This window comes from Mesoplodon mirus (genome assembly GCF_964341445.2).
Source record: "Mesoplodon mirus genome assembly, chromosome: 3".
NCBI classification, from domain to species: Eukaryota; Metazoa; Chordata; class Mammalia; order Artiodactyla; family Ziphiidae; genus Mesoplodon; species Mesoplodon mirus.
Genome location: NC_138978.1, coordinates 67930794 through 67949452, shown reverse-complemented (window position 1 = coordinate 67949452; position 18659 = coordinate 67930794). Strand labels below are relative to the sequence as shown.

The 18659-nt window shown below is 36.5% G+C and overlaps 1 protein-coding gene across 1 annotated transcript in view; it reads left to right on the top strand.

Annotated features, from left to right (window-relative positions):
• Positions 1 to 934: 934 nt before the first annotated feature.
• LRRIQ3 (leucine rich repeats and IQ motif containing 3) overlaps positions 935 to 18659 on the top strand; it is a gene marked incomplete at its 5' end in the record, with an annotated part of 152711 nt that continues 134986 nt past the window's right edge. Inside the window, 3 exon segments of the mRNA XM_082612144.1 lie at positions 935 to 979; positions 3845 to 3973; positions 18496 to 18583. Of these exon segments, the coding sequence (XP_082468270.1) occupies positions 935 to 979; positions 3845 to 3973; positions 18496 to 18583 (262 nt within the window).

The window sequence follows — 18659 nt, the reverse complement described above, 5'->3', positions numbered from 1 at the left end:
TTATGTTGCAGTGGGAAAGACAGACCAATAATTGCATTATAGCATAACCTTGTCAAATAAAAAAAACAAATCAAGACTTAAGAAGAGAGTTTTTGCAAGAGGATTATTGCAAGGGAGAGAAAGGGGCTATTGCAATAGGCAAAGGGATGCTATTGCAATAGGGAGAATACTCTGATCATTAAGGTCTGCAAACATCTTAAAGGTTAGGCAAAAAAGGATTTTTCTGATATAGGAGGGAGTAAACAAGGCTAGAAAGAAATGATGTGGCTAAGTAGGATGAAGGGGAGTGGCATGATCTGACAACAGATCAGATAATATTTTACCCTGAGAGTAGTCTCTTTCAAGATAGGCTGTTAAGGAAGAGTTGCATGCCGGCTCAGGCTGAGGGTGGGGCAAAGTTCAAGGGACTAGGGGAAGGAGAGAGAATCTTAACCAAAGTTTGGTTAACAAGTGTTTTATTCCAACTGCTCAGTATAGACAAAGCAGTTAAACTGATCATTAATAGGCAAAGAATATGAATTTAGAAAGTCTGTGTCTGGGCCTTGTCAAGGATGAACAAGAGGGACGTTCGTGGGTACAATGTAAGTAATATGGTGGAAGCGTTCTTCTTTGTATAAAACCATTTCCTGAAATAAAGGGATAAGGAGATTTCTTAACCTTCAGTGTTTTCCAGGATCACAGGGCTCAGATAAAATTCAACATTGCCAAGTGTGACAAGTAAGTTATTAACACAGGATAATATTGTAGAAGGATGTTAAACTCAGATCAGTGTCAAGAAAGGCTTCTTGGAGGAAAGAACTGACTCTCCAAAAGACTAAGATAGTAAGACAAGTAATTGAGAAAGGCAGTCAAGAAACTGGAATGTCATGCAAAAAGCACTGAGGTTTGATTATCAGGTAGTTTTCAGGAATTCAAGTGGTTGAATATTGCCAGAATGGAAGGTATTATATATAGGGTGAAGGAAGATGAGATTGAGAAGGTAAGAAGGGACTAGATCAAGGATTTTGTGTGCCAAGTCAAGAAATTTGTAATTGATCTTTCAATCATATACCAGCAAAAATGCCATATCATCATATCATATCATTGCATTTTGAAAAGTTCATTCTAGAAATAGTGCATATTTTGATTTGAAGGGAGTAGGGAGTATGGATTATTTCAGATATCAGGACATTTTTAGTAAGTTAGAGAAGTGATAAAGACATGCAATAAAGCAATGGTAGAGAACAGAAGAAAATGTAGAGATCAGTTGTTTAGGATGTTGAATATATTGGATCTAACAATATTTGTATATGAAGAAGTGAAAGAGAAAGAGAGCCTGGGATGGTTCTAGGGTTTCTGGGTTAGGTTCATCTGGGCAATAGCACCATCCACTAAGAGCATGTGAGAAAGCAGGTTAGGGAAGAAGATTCATGTTTGGGCAAGTTGAGTTTACAGGAATATCTTGTTTTATTGCACTTCACTTTACTGTGCTTCACACATAATGCACTTATCACAAATTGAAGGTTTGTGGCAACCCTGCATGGAGCAAGTTTATAAGTGTCATTTTTTTGGACAGCATTTACTCACTTCATGTCTCTGTGTTACATTTTGGTAATTCTCACACTATTTCAAATGTTTTCATTATTATTATGTTTGTTATGAGGATCTGTGATTAGTGATTTTTGATGTTTCTACCATAGAAAGATTACAACTTGCTAAAGGCTCTGATGATGGCTAGCTTTATTAGCAATAAAGTATTTTTTAAATTAAGGCATGTACATTTTTTTAGACAATGCTATTGCACACTTAATAGACTACATTATAGTGTAAACATAATTTTTTTATGAACTGGGAAACCAAAAAATTCATGTGACTTGATGTATTTCAATATTCCTTTTTTTGTGGTGGTCTGGAACTCAATCTGCAGTATCTCCAATGTAAGCCTGTAATTGGATAATCAGTTTGACCATACTGTTCTGTAGCTCCAGAGAGAGTTCCTGCTTAAAGTGAGAAATCTGAGAGACATCAGGACATAGGTGAGTGTTGGAGCTGTGGATTTGGTTGCATCATCTGGACAGTGTGTTCAGATTGAAAAAAGACAAATGGAGAAAATCCATTCAGTGTGACGTTAAGTAGCATATGGATATGTCTTTAAAAAGTCCAGAAGTAAACATTAGTTATAGGAAAACCAAGAGTGTGGTGTATAGAAGCCAAGGGAAGTGCTTCAATGAGAAATGTCCAATGATAATTTTGTACAAGTATCAGATAGGATGATAGGGATAGAAGTCAGTGGATTGAGATACAGGAAGAGAGAAGGTTGGACAGCAAGTGTGGAATTCTGTTTCAAGGACTCTTAATAAAAGTTAGATACAAAGGATGGAGGGTTGGGATGTGTATGATTATTTGTGTGTGTGCATTTTACAGATCGGTGAGACTACATCATATTTATAGGTGAGGCATAGGGACAGTAGCAGGGAAATAATTGAAAACAGGGAGATTAAACCTAACCATGATGGAGAGCCAATCTTGGACAGGAAGTGAGATACTTCTTGTTTTAAGATTAAGTAGAAGTTGCTTCTATTCAGTATAGATAGATAAGAGTTAAGTGGGAATATAGTTAAATTTGTAGGGAAGGGAGGAGTGTTAGTTGATAGAGTTCAGACTTGATAGTCCTATATTCTCTGTGAGAAGGAAGCAAGATGTTTAGTTAGCGCTAGGGAAAAGGCTTTATTGAGAATAGTACTGAAGGTTTACAGTAGCTCCTGTTGGAAACAGAAGCAAGCCGGGGCCAAGTAAAGGATTTGCTAATTAGCAATGAATGTTTGTAAGTGTAAATCTGAAGTAGTACTAATCTACAAGGCTTTGTGATTTTTTTTTTAGCAGCTGATTAAGTGTATATGTAGTAAAGGTATTTTTTTTTTTTAAACATGATGGGGTTGATAATTTTCAGAGTAGGTACCTTACAAAAAATGTGTTAGGTTTTTAATGCATAATTCTTACATTCAAGACATAACTAGAGGGCCTCCCTGGTGGCGCAGTGGTTGAGAGTCCGCCTGCCGATGCAGGGGATACGGGTTCGTGCCCCGGTCTGGGAGGATCCCATATGCCGCGGAGCGGCTGGGCCCGTGAGCCATGGCCGCTGGGCCTGCGCATCCGGAGCCTGTGCTCCGCAACGGGAGAGGCCACAACAGTGAGAGGCCCGCATACCGCAAAAAGAAAAAAAAAAAAAAAAAAAAAAAAAGACATAACTAGAGTGGCTTTTTCTAACCAGTCAAATGATCAGTAGGATATAAGGAGTCTATGATCCCAAATAAAAAATTTGCAGGAACAAAAATCTTAGAGATAATTTCTTTAAAGGCAATATAGAATATCTTTCCCCGGGAGAATGTGCTGTCTTCCAGTAAAAGTGTGCAACATTCTAGTTAAGATGCCACAAAGTTTTGAACTACTGTAAGTTGTTTTATAAATCCATCATGTATCAGTTTCCTCTGTGATGATCCACAGAATACTTTTAGAGTTTCATTGGATGTCTATTCATGCCATTATCTTTCAGAGATCAACATGATTATGGGCAAAATTTTATAACTATGATAGCAGATTGTGAGAAGAATCTAGAGTGGAGAAAGTTATTCTCATTGATCTTGCATTTTTTTTGTAGAGAATTAAAATTATTTGGTGCTATTAATTCTTGGTCTTCTGATCTAATAAAAATAGATATGAAAATGTATTTATTATTTAACTGTTATGTGTATAATAAGATACCCGTGAATGTTTTAATAGTTTATACCATCAGACTACCAAGTTAAAATATCTTTTGGAAATACTTTCATGAACTTTAAATATTAAATATATTTTCTTTATACAGGGATCAACCTATGAGGATGAAATTGATAATATCAAATGTATTATTTCAAAAATTAATGAAATTCTGGCTCATAACTCGCCAGTTTTGATTGTTCAAAGATGGATACGTGGTTTCTTAGGAAAAAGTGAGGTATGTTTTATTTTCTTCGCTATTTGAATTTTAAAAGATGATAAAAAGACATTTCTCTAATACATGCTTTTTTGTATTCCCTATCAAAATGGTACTTTATAGACTATTTAAACTAATTTTTAGGAACACACCACAGATTCTATACTAATATAATATTGAGCATAATCAAAATTTGATTCTCTTATTTTTTCTTTTAAATTGACCATATAAATAACTAATCATTAAAGTTTTTATTAATCATTGTCTGAGTAATTCTGACAGTTATTTTAAATTAAACTTAAAAACATTAGTCAAAAATATATATTATATTTCTCTCATGTAATGGGATATAATAGAAATATAAGCCAGGTACAATATAACATGAGAGAAATATAAACCATATATATATATATATATATATACATACACATATATGTATATATATGAGGATTTTGCATTTTGTTTGAATATGAAGATAGTTTGCCAAAACATCTGGTACCACATCAGTCTACATTACCCTTTGATTAATGCTTTTTCCTCTCTCTTTGTTCCTTACATCCCTTTCGAGTAGCTGACATTTTACAAACAGAGGAAAACTTTTCCTGTAAGAATCTCTCAACATTGTACTTGGGGAGATAAGATAGGATACTCTGTCATCAATTTATTTTAGTCATGACAAACATCAAACATATGAAAAAAGAAATGAACATTCTCCTATAGTTTATTCTCAGATGCTAAATGGGAAAATTCATAAGATAGAAATAGAACATGGCCCTGAAATATAGGTAGGATTAAATAGATCTGGAGTTGGGAAATAGACATTCCCTGAGAAAGAAAGATTAGGACATTTCACTGAAATGATATTCAACATTCTGTGGTAAGACAGAGAGGATGTTCTTATGTGTTAGCCTGCATGTGCTAAATCATAGATGGCAATAGTCCTGATTAAGAGAGATAGTATGAGAGAAAAAACTGAACATAATATAGTGCCTGCAACTTCTGAGGATGAGGTTCCATATACTTTTCAAACCAACGTCAAAGTGAGAGAGAGTGGGTTCATCAGTGGGGGAAAAGTAAAGTGATTTGGAATAAAAGATGTGAAAAGAATCAGGCAATTGCTAACAGATACATATTTATTTAAAATATTCTATCTCATATGTTCCATTTAAATTAAGTATGCACTTTCTGTGAAATAAACATCTAATTAAAGGGATTTGTCTTTAGTTTATGCCCCTGGGACTGAGTTTTTCTCTCTTAGAATAAAATTTCCTTTGATATTCCTGTAACATAAGATAAAAACCTTGTACATGGAAACAATATCTGAAAATTCAGCATGGATGAAAAGAATTTGAATGAGCTTTGTGGGGAGAAATGTCAGTAGTAATAATATGTCACAGTGGTTCGATACAGACTGACTTTAATTCTTTTTCTCTTTAAAATGCTGTTCCATTAGGCACATTACTTAACTACTCTGGGCCTGAATTTCCTCATATGTTAAATGGTAGACAGCAGGGATTAATAGCAGTACTTAGTTCACTGCTTGCTTATGAGAATTGAGATCATGAATATAAAGCACATAGCATCTGGCAAATGTGGATATTACATTCTTATTAGCTGCTATTTAAAAAAAATATTATTGTTGTTCTACCTTATGCTCCCTGCATTATATGATTTTGTGGGAAACTTACTCTTTCCTTGGATTTCTTGCTCCTTTCCAATTACATTTACCACAGCATGTGCAGAGCAATCTTTCAAAATTATAAACCTAATCTTATTCACCAACCTAAAAATCCTCCAGTTGCTTTCAATTTGCTTAGGGAAAACTATTGTGATATTTGCCCCTGCAATGTTTATCACATACTTTCATTATCAACACTTACAATACTGTATTGAAGTTGTCTGCATAATTATCTATATCTCCAAATGTACTACATACCCTGTATCTATAGTATATAACAGAATGCTTGACACATGTTAGATGCTCAAAAAATATTTGCTGAATTGATGAATATATTAATAAATAGACTGTGGAAGCTAGAATCAGAAAAATATTTCTGGATTCATCTGTGGAAAAGCAAAAGCAGAAACAACTGAGAAACATGCAAAGCTGCCCTGAGAGGTGCCTGTGGATTCCTCCAACCTAAAGGTCCAAGTTATTAGTCCTCTCATATGTCTATTTCTAGCCATGAGAAATGTCTCCCTAGGCGCAAATATTTTGTACTCTGCTTGAAATTTGTTCACTTAAACTGGTTGATATTTTATATACAGCCTTGAAGTACTGTCTAAATTTAGAAAATTATTATGATTAATGCTGTTATCTTTTTTAACATCTTTATTGGAGTATAATTGCTTTAAAATGTGTTATATAACAAAATGAATCAGTTATATGTATATAGGGATATATGTATACATGATCCTGTATCTTTTGAAGTGGTATTATTCTAACATAAATGATATGGTACAAGGGAGGTATACTTTTATTCTTAGAATGAAATATTGGGATCAGATTGGCAGCCTCCTAAACCTAAGTAAGGGTAACTACATTGAGGTCACAAGGGGGATTATTAGTTGGGTCAATGGGATGTAAAAAAGGTAAAATAATGGAAACAAACATTTATTGAATGTGTGGTGTATGCAAAGTACCATGTTAGGTATTTTAATCCACTTTATATCATTTAATACAGCAGAGCTTTTGAGCTTGTCCTGTATTTTCTATCTTATGGATGAAGAATTAAGAAGTTAAACTTGGTTGAGAGGTTGGGATATGTATCCAATGGCAGACAGCTATGGTGTGTTGGATATTTGTGGTCAGTTATAAAGAGATGAAGCTGTGTATGTTAAATCTACAAGTGTTACGTTCTTTTGTTTAACATAGCCCAAATTCTGTGCTCTTTTTACTTTTATTTCTGAAGACCTGGAAACAGCTACTTTCCAAAGAGCCCTAGTATTTTTAGTAGGGAATGGTATTTAGGAACCAAGGTCTGGGCACTAAATGTGTTCATTGCTACTGGAGTGTCATGGTTCTTAGGCTATTTCAGCAGACAGAATAGAAAATGGATTTTTAAAATCATAAATTCATATTTCTAAGCTAATCCAACCCAGAAGGTTCTTCACTGACTTCTTCTTTGCACATTACACTTCCCTTCTTCCACCATGTGAATTCTGGTTGCTAACATTATCAGTAATGTTACTCATTAGCTGAATCCTAATAAACACAAAATAGTTTCAGGATTACTATACATAAACTACTATCAACAAGAAACATTTAATAAAGTTAAAATGTGTTAAAGGATTTTTTTGTCTTTAGATTGGAGATATATAGTTAAAATAATTGTTTTTTTTTTAAATAATTGTTGAATGGGTACTTAGTATAATCATAGTATATTAGTTCGTTATCTAATGATTTTATTTCTTTTTAATTTTTAAAATCTTATTTTCATCTTCCATTTCTCTTAGGGTATTTTCTGTTCTGTTCATTATAATTATCCTTCTCCTAGGTTAGTATTTATTTATAAAATGAGTTTTAAATGTCTCATTCTGAGTCCTATCATTGCATTTCTAAATTAGTCTAATTCTAGTTTATGTGGTCTTGTATGTCTTTTATAATTTTCTTGATACCTTTTAGTTTATTTTTTAAAATAAGACTTTTATTTTAGAGTAGTTTAAGTTACACAGAAAAATTAAGCAGGAGGTACAGAGATTTCCATTATACTCCCAGCCCTTACCCATGCATAGCCTCCCCCATTATAAACATTCCCTATCAGAATGGTACACTTTTTTAAATTGATGAACTTACACTGACATACCATAATCACCCAAAGTCTATAGTTTACAGTAAACTCTTGGTATTGAACATTCTGTGAGTTTGGACAAATGTACAATGACATATATCCATCATTATGGAATCACATTGTTTAATTTTACTGCCCCCTAAAATCCTCAGTCCTCTGCCTAGTCACCCCTATCCCCCTCTCTAACTCTGTCAACCATTCATCTTTTTATTGTCTCCATAGTTTTGCCTATTCCAGAATGTCATATAGTTAGAATCATACAGTATATACCCTTTTCAGATTGGCTTCTTTCAATTAGTAACATGGATTTAAGATTCCTCTATGTATTTTCATAGCTTGATAAGATAATTTCGTTTTAGAGCTGAATAATACTACATCGTCTGGATTTACCAGTTTCTTTATTCATATACCTACTGAAGGATGTGTTGATTACTTCCACATTTTAGCATTTATGAATAAACCTGCTATTAACATCGATGTGCAGTTTTTTTTGTGGACAGTTTCCTGCATCTTTGGATAAATACCAAGGAGCACAATTGCTGGATTGTATGGTAAGATTTTGTTTAGTTTTATAAGAAATTGCCAAACTCTTTTCCAGTGGCTATACTATTTGCATGCCCACCAGCAATGAATGAGAGTTCCTATTGCTCCACATCTTCACTAGCATTTGGTGTTATTGTTCTGGATTTTGGCATGTGTGGTGGTATCTTATTGTTGTTTTAATTTGTATTTCACTGATGATATATAATGTGGAGCATCTTTTCATATGCTTATTTGTCATCTATATATCTTTTTGGTGAGGTGTCTGTTAAGGTATTTGACTCTTTAAAAATGAGTTCTTTGTTTACTTCTTGTTGAGTTTTAAGAGTTCTTTGTATATTTTGAATAACAGTTCTTTTTTAGGTGCCTTTTTCAAAAATTTGCTCCTAGTCTGTGGCTCATATTCTCATTCTCGTAACTTTGTCTTTTGTGGAGCAGAAGTTTTAAAATTTTAATGAAGCCAAGCTTGTCAATTCTTTCTTTCATGGATTATGTCTTTGGTGTTATATCTAAAAAGTCATTGCCATACCCAAGGTCATCTAGGTTTTCTCCTATGTTATCTTCTAGCAGTTTTATAATTTTGCACTTTACATTTCTGTAATAGATCTATTTTTGAGTTAATTTTCATGAAAGGAGTAAGTTCTGTGTCTAGTTTTTTTGTGTGTTCATTTTCTGCACATGACTATTTTAACATCATTTGTTGAAAAGACTATCTTTGCTCCATTGTATTGCCTTTGTTCCTTCATCAAAGATCAGTTGACTATATTTATTTCTGTCTATTTCTGAGTTCTCTCTTCTGTTCCATTGATATATTCTTTTGCCAGTACCACATTATCTTGATTACTGTAGCTTTATAGTAATCTCGAAGTTGGGTGGTATCTCAGTCCTCTAATTTGTTCTTTTCCTTCAATTGTCTTAGCTATTCTGGATTTTGTACCTCTCAATAGAAACTTTAGAATCAGTTTGTCAATACCTACACAATAACATGCTGGTATTCTGATTGGTATTGCATTGAATATATAGATAAGTTGAGAAGAACTGATATCTCATCTATATAAAATCTTCCTATCTATGAACATGGAATATCTCCTATTTATTTAGTTATTTGCTTTTGTTCCTCAGATTTTTTTTAACATCTTTATTGGAGTATAATTGCTTTACAACTGTGTGTTAGTTTCTGCTTTATAACAAAGTGAATCAGCTGTACATATACATATATGCCCATATAGAAAAGCTTTTAAAAAGTTCTCCTTGTGCCTAGGAAAATAATATATCTTATTGTGGATAGTTACAAAAATACAGAAAGCTACAAAGTTATATTAAAATTTCCCTTACCTCATCATGCAGTGATAACCACTTTTTTTTTCATTTTTTTCATTTTTATTTTTTTTTTATTTTATTTTATTTTATTTTTATTTTTATTTTTTTTTTTCCTTTTTGCGGTATGCGGGCCTCTCACTGTTGTGGCCTCTCCCGTTGCGGAGCACAGGCTCCGGATGCGCAGGCCCAGCGGCCATGGCTCACGGGCCCAGCCGCTCCGCGGCATATGGGATCCTCCCAGACCGGGGCACGAACCCGTATCCCCTGCATCGGCAGGCGGACTCTCAACCACTGCGCCACCAGGGAGGCCCTCATTTTTATTTTTTAACATCTTTACTGTAGTATAATTGCTTTACAATGGTGTGTCAGTTTCTGCTTTATAACAAAGTGAATCAGTTATACATATACATATGTCCCCATATCTCTTCCCTCTTGCATCTCTCTCCCTGCCACCCTCCCTATCCCACCCCTCTAGGTGGTCACAAAGCACCAAGCTGATCTCCCTGTGCTATGCAGATGCTTCCCACTAGCTATCTGTTTCGGTAGTGTATATATGTCCATGACACTCTCTTACTTTGTCTCAGCTTACTCTTCCCCCTCCCCATATCCTCAAGTCCATTCTCTACTAGGTCTGCATCTTTATTCTCATCTTGCCCCTAGGTTCTTCTACGTTCTTTTTTTTTTTTCTTTTTAGATTCCATATATATGTGTTAGTATACGGTATTTGTTTTTATCTTTCTGACTTACTCCACTCTGTATGACAGTCTCTAGGTCCATCCACCTCACGACAAATAACTCAGTTTTGTTCCTTTTATGGCTGAGTAATATTCCATTGTATATATGTGCCACATCCTCTTTATCCTTTCATCTGATGATGGACACTTAGGTTGTTTCCATCTCCTGGCTATTGTAACTAGGGCTGCAATGAACATTGTAGTACATGACTCTTTTTCAGTTATGGTTTTCTCAGGGTATATGCTCAGTAGTGGGATTACTGGGTCGTATGGTAGTTCTATTTGTAGTTTTTTAAGGAACCTCCATACTGTTCTCATAGTGGCTGTATCAATTTACATTCCCACCAACAGTGCAAGAGGGTTCCCTTTTCTCCACACCCTCTCCAGCATTTATTGTTTGTAGATTTTTTGATGATGACCATTCTGACTGCTGTGAGATGACATCTCATTATAGTTTTGATTTGCATTTCTCTAATGATTAATGATGTTGAGCATTCTTTCATGTGTCTGTTGGCAATCTATATATCTTCTTTGGAGAAATGTCTATTTAGGTCTTCTGCCCATTTTTGGATTGGGTTGTTTGGTTTTTTTTTTTTTTTTTGATACTGAGCTGCATGAGCTGCTTGTAAATTTTGGAGATTAATCCTTTGTCAGTTGCTTCATTTCCAACTATTTTCTCCCATGCTGTGGGTTGTCTTTTCATCTTGTTTCCTTTGCTGTGCAAAAGCTTTTAAATTTCATTAGGTCCCTTTTGTTTATTTTTGTTTTTACTTCCATTTCTCTAGGAGGTGGGTCAAAAAGGATCTTGCTGTGATTTATGTCATGGAGTGTTATGCCTATGATTTTCTCTAAGGGTTTTATAGTGTCTGGCCTTACATTTAGGTCTTTAATCCATTTTGAGTTTATTTTTGTGTACGGTGTTAGGGAGTGTTCTAATTTCATTCTTTTACATGTAGCTGTCCAGTTTTCCCAGCACCACTTATTGAAGAGGCTGTCTTTTCTCCACTGTATATTCTTGCCTCCTTTATCAAAGATAAAGTGACCATACGTGCATGGGTTTATCTCTGGACTTTCTGTCCTGTTCCATTGATCTATATTTCTGTTTTTGTGCCAGTAACATACTGTCTTGATTACTGTAGCTTTGTAGTATAGTCTGAAATCAGGGAGCCTGATTCCTCCAGCTCCATTTGTCTTCTCAAGATTGCTTTGGCTATATGGGGTCTTTTGTGTTTCCATACAAATTGTGAAATTTTTTGTTCTAGTTCTGTGAAAAATGCCAGTGGTAGTTTGATAGGGATTGCATTGAATATGTAGATTGCTTTGGGTAGTATAGTCATTTTCACAATGTTGATTCTTCCAAACCAGGAACATGGTATATCTCTCCATCTATTTGTATCATCTTTAATTTCTTTCATCAGTGTCTTATAATTTTCTGCATACAGGTCTTTTGTCTCCTTAGATAGGTTTATTCCTATGTATTTTATTCTCTTTGTTGCAGTGGTAAATGGGAGTGTTTCTTTAACTTCTCTTTCAGATTTTTCATCATTTGTGTATAGGAATGCAAAAGATTTCTGTGCATTAATTTTGTATCCTGCTACTTTACCAAATTCATTGATTAGCTCTAGTAGTTTTCTGGTAGCATCTTTAGGATTCTCTATGTATAGTATCATGTCATCTGCAAACAGTGACAGCTTTACTTCTTCTTTTCCAATTTGGATTGCTTTTATTTCTTTTTCTTCTCTGATTGCTGTGGCTAAAAGTTCCAAAACTATGTTAAATAATAGTCATGAGAGTGAGCAACCTTATCTTGTTCCTGATCTTAGTGGGAATGGTTTCAGTTTTTCACCATTGAGGATGATGTTGGCTATGGGTTTCTCCTATATGGCTTTTATTATGTTGAGGTAAGTTCCCTCTATGCCTACTTTCTGGGGAGTTTTTATTATAAATTGGTGTTGAATTTTGTCAAAAGCTTTTTCTACATCTGTTGAGATGATCATATGGTTTTTATTCTTCAATTTGTTAATATGGTGTACCACATTGACTGTTCGTGTATATTGAAGAATCCTTGCATTCCTGGGATAAACCCCACTTGATCATGGTGTATGATCCTTTTAATGTGCTGTTGGATTCTGTTTGCTAGTATTTTGTTGAGGATTTTTGCATCTATGTTCATCAGTGATATTGGCCTGTAGTTTTCTTTCTTTTTAACATCTTTGTCTGGTTTTTGTATCAGGGTTATAGTGGCCTCGTAGAATGAGTTTGGGAGTGTTCCTCCCTCTTCTGTCTTTTAGAGGGGTTTGAGAACAATAGGTATTAGCTCTTCTCTAAATATTTGGTAGAATTCACATGTTAAGCCATCTGGTCCTGGGCTTTTGTTTGTTGGAAGATTTTTAATCACAGTTTCAATTTCAGTGCTTGTGATTGGTCTGTTTATATTTTCTATTTCTTCCTGGTTCAGTCTCAGAAGGTTGTGCATTTCTAAGAATTTGTACATTTCTTCCAGGTTTTCCACTTTATTGGCATAGAATTGCTTGTCGTAGTCTCTCATGATCCTTTGCATTTCTGCAGTGTCAGTTGTTACTTCTCCTTTTTCATTTCTAATTCTGTTGATTTGAGTCTTCTCCCTTTTTTTCTTGTTGAGTCTGGCTAATGGTTTATCCATTTTGTTTATCTTCTCAAAGAACCAGCTTTTAGTTTTATTGATCTTTGATGTCATTTCCTTCATTTCTTTTTCATTTATTTCTGATCTGATCTTTATGATTTCTTTCCTTCTGCTACCTTTGGGGTTGTTTTGTTCTTTTTCTCTAATTCCTTTAGGTGTAGGGTTAGGTTGTTTATTTGAGATGTTTCTTGTTTCTTAAGGTAGGATTGTATTACTGTAAACTTCCCTCTTAGAACTGCTTTTGCTGCATCCCATAGGTTTTGGGTTGTCATGTTTTCATGTCATTTGTTTCTAAGTATTTTTTTATTTTGTCTTGGATTTCTTCAGTGATCTCTTGGTTATTAAGTAGTGTATTGTTTAGCCTCCATATATTTATATTTTTTACAGATTTTTTTCCTGTAATTGATATCTAGTCTCATACCATTGTGCTCAGAAAAGATACTTGATATGATTTCAATTTTCTTAAATTTACCAAGGCTTGATTTGTGACGCAAGATATCATGTATCCTGGAGAATGTTCCATGAGCACTTGAGAAGAAAGTGTATTCTGTTGTTTTTGGATGGAATGTCCTATTAATATCAGTTAAGTCCATCTTGTTTAATGTATCATTTAAAGCTTGTGTTTGCTTATTTATTTTCATTTTGGATGATCTGTCCATTGGTGAAAGTGGGGTGTTAAAGTCCCCTACTATGATTGTGTTACTGTTTCTTTCCCCTTTTATGGCTGTTAGCATTTGCCTTATTGATTGAGGTACTCTTATGTTGGGTGCATAAATATTTACAATTGTTATGTCTTTTTCTTGGATTGATCCCTTGATCATTCTGTAGTGTCCTTCTTTGTCTCTTGTAATAGTCTTTTTTTAATGTCTATTTTGTGTGATATGAGAATTGCTACTCCTGCTTTCTTTTGATTTCCAATTTCATGGAATATCTTTTTCCATCCCCTCACTTTCAGTCTGTATGTGTCCCTAGGTCTGAAGTGGGTGTCTTGTAGACAGCATATATGTGGGTCTTATGTTTGTATCTATTCAGCCAGTCTGTGTCTTTTGGTTGGAGCTTTTACTCCATTTACATTTATGGTAATTATTCATATGTATGTCCCTATTACCATTTTCTTAATTGTTTTGGGTTTGTTATTGCAGGTCTTTTCTTTCTGTTGTGTTTCCTGCCTAGAGAAGTTCCTTTAGCATTTGTTGTAAAGGTGGTTTAGTGGTACTGAATTCTCTTAGCTTTTGCTTGTCTGTAAAGGTTTTGATTTCTCCGTCGAATCTGAGTGAGATCCTAGCTGGGTAGAGTAATTTTGGTTGTAGGTTTTTCTCTTTCATCATTTTAAATATGTTCTGCCAGTCCTTTCTGTCTTGCAGAGTTTCTGCTGAAATATCAGCTGTTAACTTTATGGTGATTCCCTTGTATGTTATTTGTTGTTTTTCCCTTGCTGCTTTTAATATGTTTTTCTTTGTATTTCATTTTTGATAGTTTGGTTAATCTGTGTCTTGGCGTGTTTCTTCTTGGGTTTATCCTGTATGGGACTCTCTGCCCTTCCTGGAATTGATTAACTATTTCCTTTCCCATATTCAGGAAGTTTTCAACTATAATCTCTTCAGATAGTTTTTCAGTCCCTTTCTTTTTCTCTTCTTCTCCTGGGACCCCTATGATTCGAATGTTGATGTGTTTAATGTTGTCCCAGAGGTCTCTGAGACTGTCCTCAATTCTTTACATTGTGTTTTATTTATTCCCCTCTGTGGTAGTTAGTTCCACTATTTTATCTTCCTGGTCACTTATCCATTCTTCTACCTCAGTTATTCTGCTATTGATTCCTTCTAGAGATTTAAAAATTTCATTTATTGTGTTGTTTATCATTGTTTGTTTGCTCTTTCGTTCTTCTAGGTCCTTGTTAAATGTTTTTTTTTTTGTATTTTCTCGATTCTATTTCCAAGATTTTGGATCATCTTTACTATCATTATTCTGAATTCTTCTTTACGTAGACTGACTATTTCCTCTTCATTTGTTTTGTCTGGTGGGTTTTTTTCTTGGTCCTGTATCTGCTGTGTGTTTCTTGTGTTCTCATTTTGCTTAACTTCATGTGCTTGGGGTCTCCTTTTTGCAGGCTGCAAGTTCGTAGTTCCCATTGTTTTTGGTGTCTGTCCCTAGTGGCTAAGGTTGTTTCAGTGGGTTGTGTAGGCTTCCTGGTGGAGGGCACTAGTGCCTGTGTTCTGGTGGATAAGGCTGGATCTTGTCTTTCTTTTGGGCAGTTCCACAGCTGGTGGTGTGTTTTGGGGTGTCTGTGACCTTATTATAATTTAAGGCAGACTTTCTGCTAGTGGGTGGGTTTGTGTTCCCATCCTCATAATTGTTTGGCATAGGTGTTCAGCACTGTAGCTTGCTGGTCATTGAGTGGAGCTGGGTCTTCGCATTGAGATGGAGATCTCCTGGAGATTTTTGCTGTTTGATATTACGTGGAGCTGGGAAGTTTCCAGTGAATCAATGTCCTGAACTCAGCTCTCCCACCTCAGAGGCACAGGCCTGACAGCCGGCCAGAGCACCATGACCCTGTCAGCCACATTGAAAAAGCGAAAAAGGAAAAAAAAAAAAAAAAAAAAAAAAAATATATATATATATATATATATATATATATATATATATATATATATATATTATTGCTCCCAAAGTCCACTGCCTCAATTTAGTATGATTCGTTGTCTATTCAGGTATTCCACAGATTCAGGGTACATCAAGTTGATTGTGGAGATTTAATCCGCTGCTCCTGAGGCTGCTGGGAGAGATTTCCCTTTCTCTTCTTTGTTCGCACATCTCCTGGGGCTCAGGTTTGGATCTGGCCCCACCTCTGTGTGTAGGTTTCCTGAGGGTATCTGTTCCTGCTCAGACTGGATGGGGTTAAAGGAGCAGCTGATTATGGGGCTCTGGCTCACTCAGGCTTGGGGGGTGGGGTGGGTACAGAATGTGGGGTGAGCCTGTGTTAGGAGAGGCCAGCGTAACATTGCAACGGCCTGTGGTGCTCCGTGTGTTCTCCCGGGGAAGTTGTCTCTGGATCATGGGACCCTGGCAGTGCTGGGCTGCACAGGCTCCGAGGAGGGGAGATGTTGATAATAACCTGTGCTTGCACACAGGCTTTTTGTTGGCTGCAGCAGCAGCCTTGGCATCTCATGCTCGCCTCTGAGGTCCAAGCTGATAGCCACAGCTCATGCTCATCTCTGGAGCTCGTTTAGGTGGTGCTCCGTATCCCCTCCCCTTGTGCACCTCGAAACATAGAGGCAAGAAAAAGTCTGTTTCTTCTTCGGCAGTTCCATACATTTTCCTGGACTCCCTCCTGGCTAGCTGTGGCACACTAGCCCCCTTCAGGCTGTGTTCTCACAGGCAACCCCAGTCCTCTCCCTCGGATCCAACCTCCGAAGCCAAAGCCGGAGCCTCAGCTCCCAGCCCCCACCCACCCCAGCGGGTGAGCAGAAAAGCTTCTCAGGCTGGTGAGTGCTGGTCGGCACTGATCCTCTGTGTGGGAATCTCTTTGCTTTGCCCTCTGCACCCCTGTTGCTGTGCTCTCCACTGTGGCTCCGAAGCTTCCCCCCTGCCACCCACTGTCTCTGCCAGTGAAGGGGCCTCCTAGTGTGTGGAAACTTTTCCTCTTTCCCAGCTCCCTCCCAGAGGGGCAGATCCCATCCCTATTCTTTTGTCTCTTTTTCCTTTTTTCTTTTGCCCTACCCAGTTACATGGGGAGTTTCTTGGCTTTTGAGAGGTCTGAGCTCTTCTGCCAGTGTTGAGTAGGTGTTATAGGAGTTGTTCCACATGTAGATGTATTTCTGATGTATTTGTGGGGAAGAAGGTGATCTCCATGCCTTACTCTTCCACCATCTGGAAGGTTTCCTCTTTCTACATCATATTTTATATCTTTTTGTTTTTTGTATCCCTTAACTCCTTATTGTGGATATAGATAAATTTACTACTTTTCTCTTTTAACCTTCCTACTAGCTTTATAAGTGCTTAGTTCACTACTTTTATTGCATGTTTGCCTTTAACAATAACATTTTTCCTTTCATAATTTTCGTATTTCTAGACCTGGTCTTTTCTTTTCTGCTTAGAAAAGATCTTTTAACATTTCTTTTAAAAGTGGTTTGGTGGGCTTCCCTGGTGGCGCAGTGGTTGGGAGTCCACCTGCCGATGCAGGGGACGCGGGTTCGTGCCCCGTTCTGGGAGGATCCCGCGTGCCGCGGAGCAGCTGGGCCCATGGGCCGTGGCTGCTGGGCCTGCGCATCCGGAGCCTGTGCTCCACAGCGGGGGAGGCCGCAGCAGTGAGAGGCCCATGTGCAGCAAAAAAAAAAAAAAAAAAAAAAAAGTGGTTTGGTGATATTGAACTTTTTTAGCTTTTGCTTGTCTGCAAATACTTTTTATTTTTTCTTAAAATCTGAATAAAGTCTTGACAGGTAGAGTATTCTTGGTTGTAGGGGTTTTCCTTTTATCACTTTGAATATATTGTGCTACCCTCTTCTGCCCTTCAAAATTTTTGATGAAAAGTCAGCTGATAGTTTAATGGGAGTTCCCTTTTACTTCACTAGTTGCTTTTCTCTTGCTGCTTTTAGGATTGTCTCTCTGTCTTTAATTTTAGCAATTTTAACTATAATGTGTCTTGTTGTGGACCTCCTTGGATTCATCTTATTTGGGACTTTGTGTGCTTCCTGGACCTTGATGTCTGTTTTCTTTCCCAAGTTAAGGAAGTTTTCAACAATTATTTTTTTTCAAATAAGTTCTCTGCCCTTTTCTCTATCTCTTTGCCTTCTGGGACCCTTATAATGTAAAAGTTATGCTTTATTTTTCACAGAGTTCTCTTAACTATCCTCAGTTTTTAAACTTCTTTTTTTCCCTTATTTTCTGTTTAGCTTGTGTTATTTCCACTACTCTGTCTTTCAGTTTGCTGATCTTTTCTTCTGTGTCACTTAATCTACTGTTGATTTCTTCTAGTGTATTTTTACTTTTAGTTTTTTTATTCTCCAGGTAGGTTTGGCTCTTTATGTTTTCCAACTCCTCATTAAAATTCTCACTGTGTTCATCCATTATTTTCTCGAGGTTTTTGAGCATCGTTATGATCATTACCTTGAACTCCTCAAGGTAGATTGCTTATTTCCACTTTGTTTTGTTCTTTTTCTGAGGTTCTGCCTTGTTCCTTTGTTTGGAACATATTCTTTTGTCTCCTCATTTTGCCTAATTCTCTGTGTTTATTTCTATTTATTAGGTTGATTATATTTCCCAATCTTGGAGAAATGGCCTTATGTGGGAGATATCCTATGGGGCCCAGCAGCATACTCTCCTCTGGTCACCAGAGCTATATGCTCTAGGGGATGTCCCCTATGTGGGTTGCATGGGCCCTTCTAATGTGGTGGGGCTGACTACTATAGGTGTGCTGGCAGTTGGGGCTGGCACCCATAATAATAGGCTAGAGGGAGGACTTCATAATTGCTCTTGCCAATGTTAATGTCCTTGGTGTAGAATAACCTCCCCAAAATGGCTACTGCCAGAGTCTTTGTGCCCATGAGGAATCCCAGCTGCCTCCTGCCTCTCTGGGAGAATCTCCAAGGTCAGTTAGTGGGTCTGACCAAGCTCTTTTCAAATTACTGCATTTGCACTGGCACTCAGAGCGATGTGAAATTTTG